The 18,078-nt window shown below is 39.1% G+C and overlaps 2 protein-coding genes across 4 annotated transcripts in view; both read right to left on the reverse strand.

The window, feature by feature from the left end:
• Positions 1-3,480, reverse strand: part of gcn1 (GCN1 activator of EIF2AK4) — a 41,716-nt gene extending 38,236 nt beyond the window's left edge. Inside the window, exons 1-6 of the mRNA XM_051901834.1 lie at positions 3,360-3,480; positions 2,389-2,497; positions 2,052-2,115; positions 559-690; positions 357-465; positions 127-225 (exon numbers count right to left, since the gene is read on the reverse strand). Coding sequence (XP_051757794.1) covers positions 127-225; positions 357-465; positions 559-690; positions 2,052-2,115; positions 2,389-2,497; positions 3,360-3,377 — 531 coding nt within the window. The 5' untranslated portion in view covers positions 3,378-3,480. The remainder of the gene's footprint in view (positions 1-126; positions 226-356; positions 466-558; positions 691-2,051; positions 2,116-2,388; positions 2,498-3,359) is intronic.
• Positions 3,481-3,932: 452 nt separating this feature from the next.
• pxnb (paxillin b) overlaps positions 3,933-18,078 on the reverse strand; it is a 39,741-nt gene continuing 25,595 nt past the window's right edge. The window contains exons 2-14 of one of the 3 annotated variants that reach the window (XM_051903665.1): positions 14,947-15,155; positions 14,567-14,649; positions 13,438-13,577; positions 13,148-13,340; positions 12,924-13,059; positions 10,474-11,700; positions 9,738-10,004; positions 9,190-9,576; positions 7,762-7,908; positions 7,459-7,632; positions 7,204-7,285; positions 6,969-7,117; positions 3,933-6,383 (exon numbers count right to left, since the gene is read on the reverse strand). In XM_051903665.1, coding sequence (XP_051759625.1) covers positions 6,117-6,383; positions 6,969-7,117; positions 7,204-7,285; positions 7,459-7,632; positions 7,762-7,908; positions 9,190-9,576; positions 9,738-10,004; positions 10,474-11,700; positions 12,924-13,059; positions 13,148-13,340; positions 13,438-13,577; positions 14,567-14,649; positions 14,947-15,155 — 3,461 coding nt within the window. In that variant the 3' untranslated portion in view covers positions 3,933-6,116. Of the gene's footprint in view, positions 6,384-6,968; positions 7,118-7,203; positions 7,286-7,458; positions 7,633-7,761; positions 7,909-9,189; positions 9,577-9,737; positions 10,005-10,473; positions 11,701-12,911; positions 13,060-13,147; positions 13,341-13,437; positions 13,578-14,566; positions 14,650-14,946; positions 15,156-18,078 lie in introns of all 3 variants that reach the window. The other 2 variants (XM_051903666.1, XM_051903667.1) reach the window with 2 other exon arrangements.

Consider the following 18,078-nt stretch of genomic DNA (forward strand, 5'->3'; position numbering starts at 1 on the left):
TAGTTATTTGAAACTATAATAATATTTCACAGTATTACAGTTTTACTGTATTTTTGATCAAATGAATCAACCCCACATTTTAAACGACACTCTATGAGGCATCAGACTGAATTAATTTAGCGTTACCTCCTTCCACAGCTTGTTAAAGCGTTTGCTGGTTGACTTGAGCGCGTTCCTTGAGGCTCCGCCCACCGCCTCTGCCAGCAGCAAACTCTGAACCTCAACCTGATTGGAAAAGAGAGAATATGATTGGACAGATATGTAGAGATCTCAAAAAATAATACGAAGAAAGTCATACAGGTTTAGAACTAAGGCTAAACTAAACTATGACTAATAAAGACATCAAAACAACTGACCAGTTTCTTCCAGTTGGCTCCTTCTCTTTTGTCTGCGGTGGGAAAGACAGTCCGAACGATCAAACAGGTCCATGGCAGGGCGCAGCAGGCTCCTGACGCTGTGCTCTTCCTGCAGGTATTTTTTTGACATTATATCATGTATATAGATCGCAGCTTGGGGAAATTGGCATCTGATAACTATAAGATTTCTGCGGCCACTCACCCGGGCATCACGCCCCTGCTGACCACCCCGCAGCTGAGCAGACCAGGAGGGAGGTTGCTCGCAATGGCATCAGGCTGTGATTGGACGAGCACCTCGATGACCGAGAGCAAAGCTCGCCGAGATGCAGCATCCCTGAGAAGACAAATCAAATCCACCTTCGTCATGTTTATCTTCGCATGTTTTAAAGACGACACAATATTCCTCATTTAAATAATTCAAGCACAAGGCATACGCAGAATAAAGGGGCGGGGCCTGGTTGAGTTAGTTAGTAGTATGTTGAAGCACACAGGTATGGTAAGGGGTGGGACATTTCCCAAACACGCTGGAAGCGCTTGACCAATCACAACACACTGATCCAGCTGATCAATCAGAGCACATTGTGCTTTTCAGAAGGAGGGGCTTCATAGAGACAGGAACTAAACAGAGCGTTACTGACAGACTGGGAAGAGAGGAGCTGCAACAATGGAGAAATGAGAGGAAAAAAAACATCAAGACTTTGTAAAAGGGCATAATATGGCCTCTTTAATGCAGGGGGGTCCGGGGACCCTCAGGGTTCACAAGGGAGTCCATGGAAAAGTTTAGAGAAACATTTTGTAAATAATGAAAGGATTAAAATGAAGAATTAAATAGAATAAAATAAATAAATGAAAACAAAATTGGATTAAAAAAATACTACAAATTAGATAAGTAAACAATAAAAATGTGCTTAAAATAAATAAATAAATATTAATAAATATTAATATTTTAACATTTTAATTAATATAAATATACAAATTATTAATTTTAATTTAAATAAATAAGCAGTAAACTTTTGATTTCAAGTCCTCCTGTAGTCAATTTTATGCCTTAAAACTCATATTTGATCACAAAAATGGCATATTTAAAAAAAATTTCCTGTGAAAAAAAAAAATCTTAAAATAGCTTGAATGTAACTCTACACCCTCGCTTCATTTAGTATACGCAGATCTACGAATATGCTAATTAGTCCCACCTCCAGTCACTCACACGAGCTCAGAGATCCACTCTAAAGGCATATAGTTCATCATAAAGTCGTGATATACATCATATACCCGCTATATTCTGATTTTTCATATCAACAGAAACTATACCAGGATAACCTGGCTTCTCTCAAGACTCCCCTGCTTCAGAGCAGTCATAGTTAATGATATGCTAAAGCTCGCCCACACATTGACGTGATTGGTTACAAGGTAGTTTGTGACGTCAGAAACACCAGCGATTTCAAACCGCATTTTTAAAACTGTCCTTAGATCCCTTTAAAGAGAAAATACTCAGCAGTGGTGTTGACTTGCACATGGTTTGTCTTAAAGCATATTAAAAACACCACATATACATATAAACAACATTAAAACCTTTTTCAAAATTTTCAGATGGGGGTCCCTCACGAGGATGATCATGTTTGATGGTCCGTAGCCTCTAAAAGATTGAAAGCCCCTGCTTTAGTGGACAGATGAGAAGATATCGCTCACACCCACCTGTATCTGTGCAGAGTGAGATAGAAGAGTTTGCACAGTCCTTTGATGGCCGGCTCAGGAAGATCTGAAGAGAGAATTTAACCACAAACAATTAAAGGCTTCAAACAGCGCAGACACAAATTAAAGTCATTTACTCACTCTCACATCATTCCAAACTTTTGAACACATGTATGACTTCTGATGACTTGAAATATAGCATACAAGTGGTATGGACAACTGTTATGAAGCTTTAACAGTGATTTTATGACTTTTGGAGCTTGACAGTCACTAGTCTTCATAGAAGAAATAAGTCATATTATTCCTTTAGCCTGATACAGCAACAGACAGATCAACTCACCCTTTCCTTTTACACATTCCTTCAATTCTTCAAGAATTTCTTTGCGCTCTTTAATGCTGGATGACGTGACTTTCACAGCGAATCTCTTCAGTGTGTCCGAAACCTGCCCCTACAAACACACAAATATGAGCCATCAGAGCACTGTTATATCTGAATAAAAATATCACATCATGGTCATATATCATTTACTGGAGTTTTGTTTTTTTTAAATCTGGGTTTGTTTTCACCGTCTTAAGCACAACTTACAAAAGCTTACCATGGTAAAACACGTTTCCACCACAATACTTATCACTACATTTATTGTTACTATATTAAAGCTCCAGATAACACCATATTAGTCACCGTTGTCATAAAACAATATAATGAAAATAAAGATTTTGAAATAATCATATACTGACAGAAGGATATTACTATATTATAATTTAATTAGTAGTTTAGGCCAAATTTATGATTACCGTGGTACATTTTCATAAGTGACCCCTCATAAAAAGTAGTGATGGTGTCAGGTGATTGTTTGACCAGCTGTTTTTTATTTACCACAGTATATTTACACGGCATTTTGAAGATTACCACGACAATATAGTGTTATATGTCCAAAAAAACTGGTTTTACCACGATACCATGTCCACAAACTACGGTACTTCTGGCACTTTCTTATCAGAATCTGAAGTGAATGCGTGTTTGAGACAGATACACATTTAAGTGAGTTACATACGTACAACAGTCTCAATCTCTCTCACATCAGAGCAGAATCATAATAAATGTGTTTATTATGCAACTCTGCTATAATTAATGCTCATTTTGTCATTTCATGCACTATCGCGCGCGCACGACGCTTTCTGGTGCGTCTGAACATCACGCGCTCGCAGATCACAAGTCATCTTTTTTGAAAACACATAAAAAAGTGGTGAGATAGAGAAAAAAAGTTTGTGCTTTAATGTTCATGCAGCAGCGGATCGAATCACACCAACCTGCGTGTCCGCCGCCATCTTGCCGGCCTCGATCTGGAAAGGCTTTAAGTCGTCACTTCCGGAGTCATTACCGTCCTCAGCCACGTGCTTCTCAGGGCTTGAGTTTGTATTTTCCCCATAGCGCCTCTAGAGGGCGCCGGTCAAACAGAACATATAAACTTGTTCTCTTATATATACGAGAATATTATGTTATGTTATATATATATATATATATATATATATATTTTTTTTTTTTTTTTTTTTAATCAAAAAACCCAAATAAACTAGACAAAATAAAAATATGTAAAAATAAATAAATAAAAAACAAACAAAAAAATTACAAATTACCCTAAAAATGAAAATGTATATGCTAAAAGTAACCAAAATGTATACACTAAATATGTTTTAGGAAAATAAAACTAATTTACTACCACAAATATAATATAAATTTAGCAGATTGTCAACATTGTGATATTGTTCTATATTTTTTGTTAGATACATTCAAAAAGACATTCGAGGATTTAGTGTACTGTCAAAATTATTTGAATATTATTTATTAATAATAATAATAAAAACAACAAGAGGAGGAAAATATTCAGTGCATTAAAACACCAGATTTATTTGTATATAATTGCATGAATTGAAACAGTAACCAATACTCACAGAACAAAACGTGACAGTGTTACAGGAGAAAAAAAATATATGCATAGCTGTTTTCACATTGGGTAAATGATAATATCTGTAAAGGGATACTAAAATACTTGGGAACAGAAATAGAAAAGCTTCAGATTGATTTATATGACAGAAAATCTCAAAATAAACAAAGGCACAACATTCGACCAGTGTAAGTGTGTGATTAAAACAGATAAGGACATCATATGATCCCGAGATTCCCATTTTGGCACAAAGCGATTAGGAGCAAAACGAACCGCGAAAGACAGGACAGATTATTACAATTGAGTTATCAAAGAAAAGTGAATTTAATAAAACAATTATCCTCTACTTTCAAAGTAGTGCTCTCTCAAGAGCGGATGAGACTGGTCTCTGGCACATCGGGTCATATAAAAGCTTTCATATAATAAACACTTGCTGGTATATTTTTCCAATGCATAATTTTTTGGCATCTAGAAAGCCGCACCATTACAATAGATACCAGGGGCTGTATATATATATTTAATACTCTTGATCACTTCTATTCCAGTGACAACATGTTTCTAAAAATATAAGAAAGTCTTCATCAGTTCACCACTTTGTAACTTCACAGCAAGTTTTCAAAACTTGCCGTTTAATATTATTGAAAGACACTTAAGACTTCCATGCAAAATGAAAAAAGAGAGAGAAAAAAAGAATTAATATACTGTAATATCACAATATCATAATACAGCAGTTACAATATTGTCAAGAATTGTCTCTGAGAATGAGCAAGACAATATCAGATATTCATTTCCAATCAAATAATATACTGTATTCAAGGGTTGAGAATTGCACAATATTGTCACAGCTATTTAGATGAACAATATCACATCTTTGACTTCTATTAAGGATCATTAGAATCATCAGTGGTTGTGTTTTGTGAATAAAACCTAAATACAGTCATTCTTACTATAATACATGTTCATATGTGGCTCGTTCCTTCAAAGGAATATTATGGGTTAATTATATGTATGTTACTTTCATAACTGTAAATACATTTTTCCTTTGATTTAACATACTGAAGGACGAGCAGAAATGATTTTCTGTGGCGATCTTATGCTACAAATGCCGTCCATAAAGTTGTATTTAACCCCATATATTCCTTTAATAAAATACAACTTCAACATAGATTAGAAATGTCATGTTATATGCAAAACTACATGTTTAGTATACTTTAAAAGTCTCTTAAAGACAGTTGAATTTGTAATACAAAACAAGGCACTAAAAGTAGCAATTCATCGAGGTGGAATTCAACGTTAAAATGACGCAAATGCAGCAAATAGACGTTTTCATAACAGGGTAAAGTCTACAAATCACGTCCGGGTCATATTTCACTCCAAAATACAAAGAAATAGCAATAAATAACAATAAATTATATTTCGCTTAAAAGAAAATGACGCCTATTTTAGGACTATTAGCAATGAAATTGTATTATTTGTTTTACTAAGTTTAATTTATTCTAATTTAAAATTTTAAAATTGTTGTATTACAGTAATACGAATTATTCCATCACAATAATGAGAATTTGGGCGGAAAATGTGTTGAATTTTTCTTAAAATAATGCAAAATATCTTAAGAGTCCTAAAATGTTTTTAACGCAAAATATAATTTCTTATTTTTCCTTTTGGTTTCGGGCTGATATATGACCTGGATATTTGTTCATGAAATTCACCCAGCAATTATTGGCTCATGTTGGTTATTCGGTCGACTTCCAGTTGTTGTTGTGATTGTGTATCAAACATTCATTTCCCATCATCCCTCCTGAACCGTTCTCTTCATCAAACAGTTTCTCTCCAGCTCAACCAGTGAGCAGAACACATTTTTCACACACTTTCTAAAAAAAAAAAAAACCCCAAGTTCAAACATCTTTCCTCTAATACCCTCTAAAACAACCTGGATTTTGAGAGCGCGTTTCATGTCACCATCTTTTCAACCTGACCAGCAACGTCATGTGGGGATGTCGAGAGTCAGACATAAACCTGAACGACAAATACACACGCACACAAAACAGTCAATACAACATGCAAACTTTACACCAAATCATACTACACACACACACAAACACTCAGTCAGTCAGTCATCTTTCTAGCTGAACAGCTTGATGAAGCAGCCCTGGCAATAAGGCTTGTCATTTTGCTCTTTGAAGGTGCCCTTGTTGAGCTGCTTAAGGCAGAAGGCACAGACAAAATGCTCGGGATGGAACTTCTTGCCCATGGCTGTGATGCAGCGGCCCGTGATGGGCTTCTGACAGCCGGAACACAGCGACCCGCGGCGGGCGTGATAATGGACCTCACAGTAGGGCTGACCGTCGTGCTCAAAGAAACTGCCGTTGATGAATGGCGTGAAGCACTCCTGAAACATCCAAAACACGATTACTCATAAAAGTACTGATTAACAAATAATTAATATTTATTAAAGGGGACCTATAATGCTCTTTTCACAAGATGTAATATAAGTCTCTGGTGTCCCCAGAATGTGGCTGTGAAGTTTCAGCTTAAAATCCCCCACAGATCATTTATTATAGCTTGTCAAATTTACCCCTAATTTGGGTGTGAACAAAAACACGCCGTTTTTGTGTGTGTCCCTTTAAATGCAAATGAGCTGCTGCTCCCGGCCCCCTTTCCAGAAGAGAACAGCTCACGCTTCAGTTGCTCAACAACAACAAAGCTGGAGAATCTCACGCAGCCAAAATGAGGATTGTCAGTAACGGTGTTCAGCCTTACATTGTTCAAACCGGAGTCGACACTGATGGAGAGACTCAGGAAGAAGTTACAACTTTTAGAATGAAACTGGACGTTTCTGAACGGTTAGTGGATAAATTTATGTAGTTGCTGTGGAGTTGATTCAACTCATCCACCAGCATGTGCCGACTAGCAACCCAAAAACCAAAGCAACAAACAACCCAGAAGCTAATATTCTTCATTATGGTACACTCACCCTGCACACAAAACACTCTGGATGCCAGAGAGAGCTCAGGGCGGAGATGTAGTTCTCCAGGATGGCACGAGCACAGCCGCCACATTTAGGAGCGAAGAGGTCAAAGTAGTCTTTACGACAGTACGCCTTCCCATCCTTCTCATGAAACCCTGAAAAACCAGAACAAAGGTGTATTTATAATAATAAGTGAGCAATGATAAAAACAAAGAAAAAATTGAGTTATGTGTTTACTCACCTTCAGGACCAAAGAACGCCCCACACTGGGCACAGAAAAAGTGTTCAGGATGCCACGTCCTGTCTAATGCCGTTACCACTTTCTGTGAGGTGAAAAAAATTAACATTGATTTTTTGAAGGGATTGATGTTTTGTGTTAACACATCTGTAGCAGGCTGTCAATTGTTAATCGCATCCACTTAAGAATAAGATTTTATGTGCTTTTTTTTGCTGTTCGAATCGAATTAATCAATGAAGCAACAAAATTTGTTCTCACATCCAGTATGGGTCCGTTACAGTAGTAGCAGCGCGGAGAGAATAAATGGTGGTAATCTCTCTCGCAGTATGGCTGACCTTCCCTCTCAAAGAAGTTTCTGGAACCAATCTCCTCCTGGCAGTGTGTGCACACAAAATGCTCTGGATGCCATGTGCGCCCCATGGCAGTTACTACCTGTACAGAAACACACACAACCTTTTTTAGATGTGTCCAACTCTTTCTACATTTAATCTTAGCTGGAAGCTAAAATTCTCTCACAGCTCTCCTCTATGTGTTTGTGGTATAGCTCTCTGGCACCCTCACCTGGCCAACGATGGGTTTGCAGCAGGCGCCACACACTCCCTTGGCAACTGTCTGCACTCCCAGCTTGTGGAGGTCAGACTGAAGACTGCCCAGCATGTTGTCTAGTTTATTAACCTGTCCGTGTGGACCCTTCCCCTGGGCCATGATCTACAGATAGATAGGACAAAAGACAGAAAATCAAAAGAAACTTTAAGTCTTCAATACAAAATTTTACACACAAGCACAAAACACAGGGATAGTTCACCCAGAAATGAAAATTCTGTCATCATTTACTACACAAATGAAGATATTTTTAATTAATTGTGAGAGATTTCTGTCCTTTCATTGACAGCTACGCAACTGACACTTTGACTCTTCAAAAAGTTCCTAAAGAGATCATAAAACTAATTCATATGAATTGAGAGGTCCAAGAGACTTGATCGCTATATATGATGAACAGATTGAATTTAGGTTTTTATTCACATATTTGTTTGTTTGTTTATGATTTAATGGCAGCACGTTTGAGTTTTACAAGCTTCCGCAAGAACCAATGAGGTTTGTTCTCGCGCATCAAGCAGGTTCGGTTGAGTTTCTGTTGTGTTCGCTGATCAATGGTTATATGTGAATAAAAGGCTAAATTCAATCTGTTCATCATATACAGCAATTGTGTCTCTTCAGAAAAATTGGACTAAACTGCTCAATTCATATGGATTAGTTTTATGATCTCTTTATTAACTTTTTGAAGCATCAAAGTAGTAGTCATGTAGCTGTCAACAGAGAGACAGAAATCGCTTAGATTTAATTAAAAATATCTTCATTTGTGTGCCGAAGATGAACGAAAGTCTTGTGGGTTTGTAATGACATGAGGGTGAATAAATGACAGAATTTGTTTTGGGTGAACTATCCCTTTAAGCACCTAAACCTTAAAAAAAAATCTGTGAGGTGTCAGTTTCTAAAATAAATATAATTACTATAATGAGAAGTTCATTTTTTGATCATGTGAATATAAAATCTAGTTTTTGTCAATATCCCACTACATAGCAAAGTGTCTTTTGGACAATCATTTTGGACAAAATTATACCAAAACTGAATCGTGACCATATTTTTTGATACTGGCAGCATAAATTAGTAATGAATTGAAATCCAATCAAATCATTGTCAGACCCCAAATCAACACAATGTGTTCTCCAACCAAGTCCTTGGTCCAAACTCTCGCTGGTGCGCATCTGATGTAATCTATAATTTATGACGTGGGTAAGAGACTGAGTAATGCACACACGCACACACACGCACACACACACACACACACACACACACACACACACACACACACATGCACAAATATCTCCAAGCTCTCAAGCATTCAATTTACAAATCCATCAAAGTTTTGCTATTTTTCTAGGAGTGGACAGTAAGACAGAAGTTTAGTCAATGACAGCACGTCTGCACCTGCAACGGAGGGAAGAGCGGGTCGTACTCCGTCTGGCAGCCCACTGATGCCAGCACTTTGGGAGGGGTCACAGAGGCAGGTGGCGGGGTGGGTGTGGGCAGGGGTGTAGGATTGGGTTTTGGGGAGGGAGCTGGAACTTCCACAGGTTCAGGAGTAGGGGGCTTGGGTGGAACTGAAGGAGGAGTTGGCTGGGGAGGAGGTGTAGGCTGTCTTGGAGGGGGGGAGGGAGCAGGTGGTGGGGGTGGAGGCAAAGGAGCAGGAGCTAATTTGACTGGAGGGGGGCGCTTTGGTTCTTCAGCAGGGGGTGGGGGGCGAGGGACTGGGGGAGATTGGGGAGGAAGGATCACCTTCCTCTGAGGAAGAGGAGACTCAGGAGGTATGATTATCTAGAGGAAGACGGAAGAAGAGAGAGGAAGAGATGGAAAGTAGGAATGAAGAAGAAAGAAGCAGGTGATTACAGAGAAACTTTAATGCAATTAAGCAAAAGACTTTAAAAGGAATTGAATGGAAAGAGAATTTTCTAAATCCTTAAATCCTTCCCGTCTACCTTATCCACCTCTCTGTTGTGGTCTTCCCGTGAACGTTTGGGGTTGGACATCACAATGACGCCTTCTGTGAGCCAATCGTCTGGCTGCTGCTTTTTTGGACGATCTTTACGGGCTATTCCCAGCTTTCCTTGCAGTTCCTCAATGAGCCGGTCCTGGGAGTTGCTCTTGTGGAAAATGAGCGGGCCCATCTTCCTACGTATCAGGCCATCTCGGTACATGGGGTGGACATTTTGAATCTCCTTGGTGCGTCTAATCACTGATTTGATCTGAGACAGTAGTAAACTTCTTGAGATGCCACAAGCCTCAAGAATTGTTGCTTATTGTCCAAAGAAACCAATCACAACAAGCAGGGATCTAGGGAAGCATTCAAATGCAATCCAGCTGCAAAATCCGTTAGACATTTCCAGCATGAAAATGGTGGTGGTTAACACTGGTTATCAAGGTACTACTGCTTATCAAGTGCACAGAGGTACTACTGGTTTTCAAGCACACACACAGCAACACTCAAGTGCATCTTCTTTTCTTACAGTTACAATTTACCACAAATAAAGTGAAAATTAAAGAATAAGTGGAAGGATAACTCAGGGTGCAGAGTTAGGAACAGTAACAACTTTTAGCCAACTGACTAAAATGTTTAATTTACATGCTGTCAAACAAACCACTACAAGCCTCGCTTGGAGTAACTCCAGACCACACAGCATTCTCAATCAACAAGCATTGCAGTCTCATCCATACGTGTCCTGAGGCTGAGATCCTGTCCATTGTGCCAGCCATATGGAGCATGGGAAGGTCTATTTGGGCGTCTGGAGTTCCAGGGCAAGACGACGGAGTGAGAGATTCATCCATCCAGCTTGCTTCAGTCATGGGGGTCATGGAGCCATCAGGTCCTTCGTAGGCCATCTTCAGCTCCATGTCAGCCCAGTCAAGATCACTCCTGCAGTCCGACTGATCCTCCAAGAGCCCATCGCCCATTTCGCTCTCTGTGTGTGTGTCAGGATGAATGTCACAGCGATCCGCCGCCACTATTGTCTCCTCATATACTTCTGGTTGTACTTCTAAAGCGAGCCTTGAAGCAGCTGAAGCTGTGATTGGAGCCTCGTTCTCAGGACTGCTGAAGCTCATGGCGAGAAGTTTATCTAAGGCGTCGTCAAGAGAAGGCTCATAACTTGGTGGTTCAAGCCTAGTGGGAGGAAGGGGATTGAGAGAAACAGCTGGCTCAGGCTGTCCTGATGATGGTTTTGGACTTGGAGACTTGGGAGCCGCCAGAGATGGGGAAGAGGAAAGGAGTAGAGGAGGTGAAACAGCTTTGGGAAGCGACATTGATGGTGATTCAGAGACTGTAGTAAGTGGAGATCTGGGAAGAGATGGCACTGGGCTCAAAGGTTTTGCTTCAGAACTGGAGAGGTACAGATCAATAGATGCTGGTGTCATCAATGGACTAACTCTTTCAGGGGTTCTGCTGACCATTGGGGCACTTATTGGACTAGGAGACTTGGTGAGAGGTGAATAGGACTTCAGCCCAGAGCTTGTCAGTTTGGCAGAAGGACTTCCCTCCCTGACAGGACAATGATCCCGACCTCCAGTCGTGGTTATAGTCTGAGACAGAACCACTAGAGACTCCACTTGGGAGGAGAGCATGGAAGCAGAAACATCAATGGCAGAATCTAAGCCCAGGTCAGATACCGGAGAATAACGAGGACTGGATGCTGCAGGTGGAGACAGTCGAGAGGAAGGCTTACCACTAGATAGTGGATGGGCAGCCCCCGGTTCACCAGATTCCTCCACAATGTGCAGTTCAAAGTTTAAAGAAGGGGAGAGACTTGGGGAATATCGTCTTGGTTCCGTTGGGAGGCAAGGGGACAGGGATTTGGACACGGCAGTCGTGGGAGGAGGGTGGATTTCAGCAATGGTAGTAGTTTGCTCAAATAGTGGCTCAGAGTTCAGGGAGCCTAAGGAACTTGGCTGGAGGACATAAAGAGGTCAGAGGGGAAAAAAGAGGGGAAACAGAAGAGATTGACAGATTAAGGGAGGCAGAGAATGAGAAATAATTAAGAAAAAGCTTCAATGAGATGTATAGAACAGCTGAGGAAAAAACAAAACAGATTCTGGAGACTATGTTGAAGCAATGAGATGAAACTGAAGCTAGAAGTCAAAGACGAGCAGGAAAAGGTTTAAAAATAAATGAGCCGGTAAATTTTGTGAAGTTGAGTTGAGTTTCCCAACAGCAACGTTAGCCCAATAAGATTGCAGACACCATTGGCACCAATGGTCTTACAATAGGGGCTTTCGCACCGGAGTAATCTTTTCATAGTTCCTAGAACTAATTGTGGAAGTACCCGCTTTTTGGCGTGTTCACACTGCAGGAACTGGGAATGATTTTAGTTCTAGGAAATTCTTTTGGGCGAACTAAATTAGCTCCTACTTCACAGTAGGTCTAACCCAGCACAATAGGAACTACCAGTGACGTAAGTGTACGCTGATTGGCCAAACGCACACAAAATAACATTATTTTTTAAAAAACGCTGTACACACAGATTATAGCCTACTTCATGAACTAACTCTACGAACATGGAAAGCAGTAATAGATGGACCTCTCAACCTTTACGTTAAGGAGAAAATCCAATGCGACTTTGAGGGAATCATTTCTGCTCAGCTAGCGACATTGGGCATGAACCACATGGCATATACTGTTTACTTTCTTTGTATGACAGTTCTATCTAATAACGTATTAAACAGGACTATTAAACAGATCGTAAACTACTGAAGACGGAGAATGGGAGCACTGTGTGTTCAGGCTCTGCCGTTCTCATTGCCGTCAAAATAAATGTACGGCGTACCGTCAAAATAAAAGTCACAACAACAAGTGCGGCTTACGTCACTTCAGAGTTCCTACTGGCGGTGTGAATGTAACCAGGAAAATGGCCCTAGGGGAACATTTAGTTCTCGGGAGAACTGCCCCGGTGGCTTGGTCCTATAGAAACTACACGGTGAGAAAGCCCCTAATGATTTTGGGAAACGTAGCCCAGATTGTCGAGCAGTAAGTCCTGAAAATAGATCACCCAAACAACATAGTTCAGCACACATTCCCAGACACAACGTCTCTTCAACTCACTTACACTGTCCTAGTAAAGCCATTTCATATTACACACGCACACATACACACACACACTCACATTGCTCTGCACCTTAAAATCTGACAAACAGGCCATGAGTTCATCCAGTTCTCGTGTAGCGGAGGTGGCTGATATTCTGCCCTGCTGCTCAGAAGGTGTGTCCACCTGCCCGTCCGTCAAATCACTCGTCAGAGCACAGGGGCTGGGCCTGTTTACACAAATTACAGCATTCCATTAAAACCCACAATGCAAATCCATGTTTCCCCATCTAGAGATGAATGTGCTGGTGATCTTACGTTGGGGAAGGCACAGAGCTTTCCAACTCATTCAGAAGACTTTCCACAGTGGGACGACCATCTTCTGTCCCCTTCGTTCCGTTCCTCTGAGGCTTGTCCTGTGCTGCTGGTGTCAGTGTGATGCCTGGGTGGGCTCCATTTTCCTGTATATAGTGGGCAACACTGCAAGGTGGCAATGGAGGTGGTGCATCCTCTGCAGAGAGGAGATTACATGGGTTTTATGTCTAATTTTTTGCATTACTTGCATCACTATTGGTGTGACCAAGCCTTAAGAGTGTCTCTGTGTTTACCTGTACTGGAGAAAGATGGGGCGTTTTGCTGTACAGCATTAAGTTCCAGAAGAAGGCGGTCCAGTTCAGACAGGTTGCTGCCCAGAGCAGAAGTCATGGCTGTGGATGATGAGTCTGAGTGCTTCTGCTTGTTAGGAAAACTGGAGAAATATAAATGTCTCAATAAGGGTTTCATTTTTCACTATAGCACGACACAGAAAGCAGGGCTATGCGATTAATCGTAACTGATTTTCGATTTCGGCTTCCAACAATTAGGAAAACAAGATAATCGAGGTAAAATGATTCTGTCCGAGTCAGAGCCGAACGCTGATAAAATGGGTTTCGGATACGTGCCTAAACCCGTCCACACAAAAATGTCAAAATGCCTTTTTGGAGAGTATTTACATAAACACAGTGGGTTATGTCTTAAGTAAACGTACATACAGTAGTTGAGAAAGAAAACCCGCGTGTAACAGTATATTGGATCCATGCATTAGCTCTTAAAGTGACAGCAGCCTAATAAACCTGCTGCAGTCTGCCATTAATGATAACAACAAATGACAAAGGAAAATTACTCACTGATCTTGACTAAATAACTTAAGTAGCTTTAATAAGGATAAAACTAAAATTTATGTGTACAATAAGACGTGTTATTTTACATATTTTATTATTACATTTTTTGTTGTAGGCTATTACTTATCTGAATACCGCTGTTAGTACGTCTTCCTGAAAAATTTAAAACACTGTTTATTTAATTTGTATTTTCATTCTGTTGTATTTATTTGTTTGCAATTAGTTTCTTATTATTTAGGTTCTTATTGTATTGCTGACTGTTTACTTGTCTTATGTAATTATTTTAAGGACCCTTTTCTTACATTAGTTTACAGAGTATTAGTTTTTGATGAAGTATCGATAATTGTGAAATTTCAATTTAAAATGACTCATATTGTGAAATAAGACTTTGATCATATCGCCCACCAATAATCGTGTTAAATAATCGTGATTTCAGTATTGACCAAAAATAATCACGATTATGATTTTTACCATAATCGAGCAGCCCTAATAGAAAGGATATTATAGTAGAATTATAGATATTTAATAATCATTTTGCAAGACTGTTATCAGTATGAGCTGTGGTACTGTAACACACCTGTAAACGTGGTCTTCTTCTGTATGAGAGGCTGGTGGACTGCTGTCCCGAGACAACGTGCTTTTATGAGCAGAGCCCAGAGACTGAAATTTCAACAGAAGAAAACCAAAATGCATAGATTTTTAAGCAAATCTATATTGAAAATGTAATACATTCCAATACATTGATTCTCATAATCATTAATAAACATTTTAGGTCAAAGGGGTTTGGCTGACAAAAAAGTTCAGGAATCCAAAATGTTGGATCACCACTTTACAATGTAAAATATACATACTACGTAAAATCAGTTGAGAACCACAGATAAACCACATACAGTGGTGATTTGGATATTATATGTGACTAGCTTATTTTGGAAAGCCCAAAGATAGTTTGTGCTGAACCTGTTGTGAGGAGTGCTGGGAGTCCGGGCGCGGGGAGAGGGATCCGTTCAGGGCCTCAACTGAGGGCGGAGGGGGCAGGGGCGGAGGAGGGGAGTCATCCTGAAAAAGGTGCCCTCCGGTGGGGTAGGAATATGGTGTCTCCTCAGGTAGAAACACTGGGCACTTGGAGATATGGGCGGTGGAAGACTCGAGATCTGCAAGCAATGCATCTGTGCAGAAAGACGAAACAAATTATTAATTGTACATCGTCTTTAAGTTACTTCAGTGAAAGAATAAAATCCTTTTAAAAGTTTGTCAATGCTTTTTTCCTCCTTTTTTAGTTTTGCATGACCATCTTCTGACTGCCATAATATAAAAGTCTGTTTTGACAGACTTTAAGACAGGAGGGAGTTTTGCGAGACAAATGTTAAGAGTCACATCAAACACATTTGTTTCAAAAGACCAATTGAAATTGAAACCAATTGAAAATGTTTGGGATGAGTACGATTTTTAATGTTTTATAAAGAAGTCTCTTATGCTCAACAATGCTGCATTTACAGTATGTGATCAGAAAAACAGTAATATTGTGAAATATTATTGCAATTTAAATAATTGTTTATTATTTGATTATGTTTTAAACTGTAATTTATTTCTGTGATCAAAGCTGAATTTTCAGCATCATTACTCCAGTCTTCAGTGTCACATGATCCTTCAGAAATCATTCTAATATGATGATTTGCTGCTCAAGATTATTATCAATGTTGAAAACAGTTGTGCTGCTTCATATTTTTGCCGAAACCATGATACTTTTTTATCAGGATTCTTTTATTAATAGAAAATATGAAACAGAAATCTTTTGTTACATTATAAATGTCTTTACAGTCAATTTTGATCGATTTATTGCATCTTTGCTAAATAAAAGTACTAATTTCTTACCAACCCCAGACATTTGAAGGGCAGTGTATGTTTGTAAAGAATGAATATATTTTTTATAATATAGCTAGACACATGATCAAAGAGGAAAGTCTAAAAGAACAATGAACAACAGGCTTAAAAATAAATAAGAGACAGTACCATGACATTCCTCTCCAGCAGTGAGAGACCAACACAGATATGATGTTTGCTTGTGCGACTCAGTTGTGCATTCCAACCTTTCTAACCATCCTCAGTCATGTTACTAAATACAGTCCGTCAGCGGCAGCTATGCCAGCTGTAGCGCTCTCTGAGGGGCTTTTCTCACAGAAACTCAACGGTTTGGTTGAAAACCACAAGTGGGGTTTCAGGTAGTCCACTATGTACTGTACCGAACAATAGCCCTTAACTATGGCACAACATAGTTTTATTGAACACGGTTTGGTCATTGTCTCTGTGTTGTGTCAGCTGGCAGGTAAAACGGCAATTGTGATGGAGCACAGAGAGCCTGTCAACACATCCGTCACACTGAGCTGATGTCATTGCACTCCTCTGGATCTGCAGTAAGAGTTGAGCTATGAACCCAGTCTGTCCCTCATCAACACCCTGAGACCCTTCAATATGACGAACTGTGACAGAATTATAGGCGTTTGACTGCAGTCGGTCTAGGGATGAGCTGACAGAAATGAACGACAGCTTTGTTGATTTTAATAGTAGCAATTTAGTTTTGAACCACTGCACCATTGCGCTTCTGATTTGAATCTTTTGTTTTTTTGTCTTTCTTTTTGTCTTTTGTTGAATCCATTAGTTTTACTAATAATACTAAAAATAGTAGTTTAGTGGTTAAATTTTCACTGGGAAATTTCACAAATAATTGCAAAGAAATGGCAAGTAACACACTTAATTAAACATTACATTTTTTAAGTACAAAGAATGGAATTATATTTACTTGTAAAATGTACTCCAATAATTTTTTATTTTTTTTATTTACAACTTCGAAAAATTATTTTTTACAGTGTACTAATAGTAGTTTGAGCACTGATGTTTTAAAACTATGGAAGCTTGTTTCCACCACTAAATAAAAAAAATTAAAAAGGTAATTACGACTTTTTATCTCACAATTCTGACTTTTTCTCACAATTGCGAGTTTTTAATCGTGCAATTCTGACTTTTTTTTCCTCAGAATTGCATGATATAAACTCGCAATTGCATCTTATAAAGTCAGAATCTCACAATTCTGACTTTTTTTCTTAGAATTGTGAGTTTATATCTCACAATTCTGACTTTATAACATGCAATTGCGAGTTATAAAGTCAGAATTGTGAGATATAAACTCGCAATTCTGAAAAAAAGGTCAGAATTGTAAGATATAAACTCGAAATTGCGAGAAAAAGGTCAGAATTGTGAGATATAAACTCGTTAAACCTTTTTTATTTTTTATTTCATGGCGGGAAACAATCTTCTATATAAATCATTTGAAATGTATGGTTTGCATCCATAATATTCAGAATAAAAACAAAACAAATAATGAGATGAGATCTTTTATTTGCAGTTTTTAAATTCACTAGATTATCCTATAATAGGCATTACTGCATGGTTATGTATTATTTAAAACATTTTAGGGCTGAATTTACAGGAAAAACTAACTACTTTGTGATATACCTTTATCATTATAAAAGATTTTGGTCATACAGTTCACGCCTACTGTGATATCAGCCTGTCCTTTACAACCATACAATTGCCAAAAGCAACTTTGGAAAGACAGATGGAGAGACAGACAGAATCTCAGACATGCAGCTAGTCTAAAAGAGCCTAATAAAGCTCTTACCTCACTCTTTTCTCATGCACCTATTCATCCATTCATCCAAGTGGTCAATAATAGCCTGGAGACATGCAGCCGTCACATACCGTACAGGCAGAGATCTCCTCACATGCAGCACGCCCCGGTAAAGAGTGGCGTGACGCTGGCGCCCTGACAGCACAGCGAGACACCCGAGCTACTGGAACTCTTACTTGAGTAGACACATCAAAACCAACCTCACAGCAGACGCTATAAAAAACGTGATGGTTGAAGATCAACTATGACGAGATAGTAAATGAACACCTAGAAAGATCAGGAATGAGTGTACGAAACACTTCACTCTTTAAAATTAAAGTGCGGATGGAGTCCAGCTTCCATACAGCGTATCTGAGATCTTCACAGTGTTGGTTAACAGACAATTAGTGTTGGCAAAGCTACAT

The sequence above is a fragment of the Ctenopharyngodon idella genome, chromosome 8, assembly GCF_019924925.1.
Source record: "Ctenopharyngodon idella isolate HZGC_01 chromosome 8, HZGC01, whole genome shotgun sequence".
In the NCBI taxonomy this organism is placed as follows: domain Eukaryota; kingdom Metazoa; phylum Chordata; class Actinopteri; order Cypriniformes; family Xenocyprididae; genus Ctenopharyngodon; species Ctenopharyngodon idella.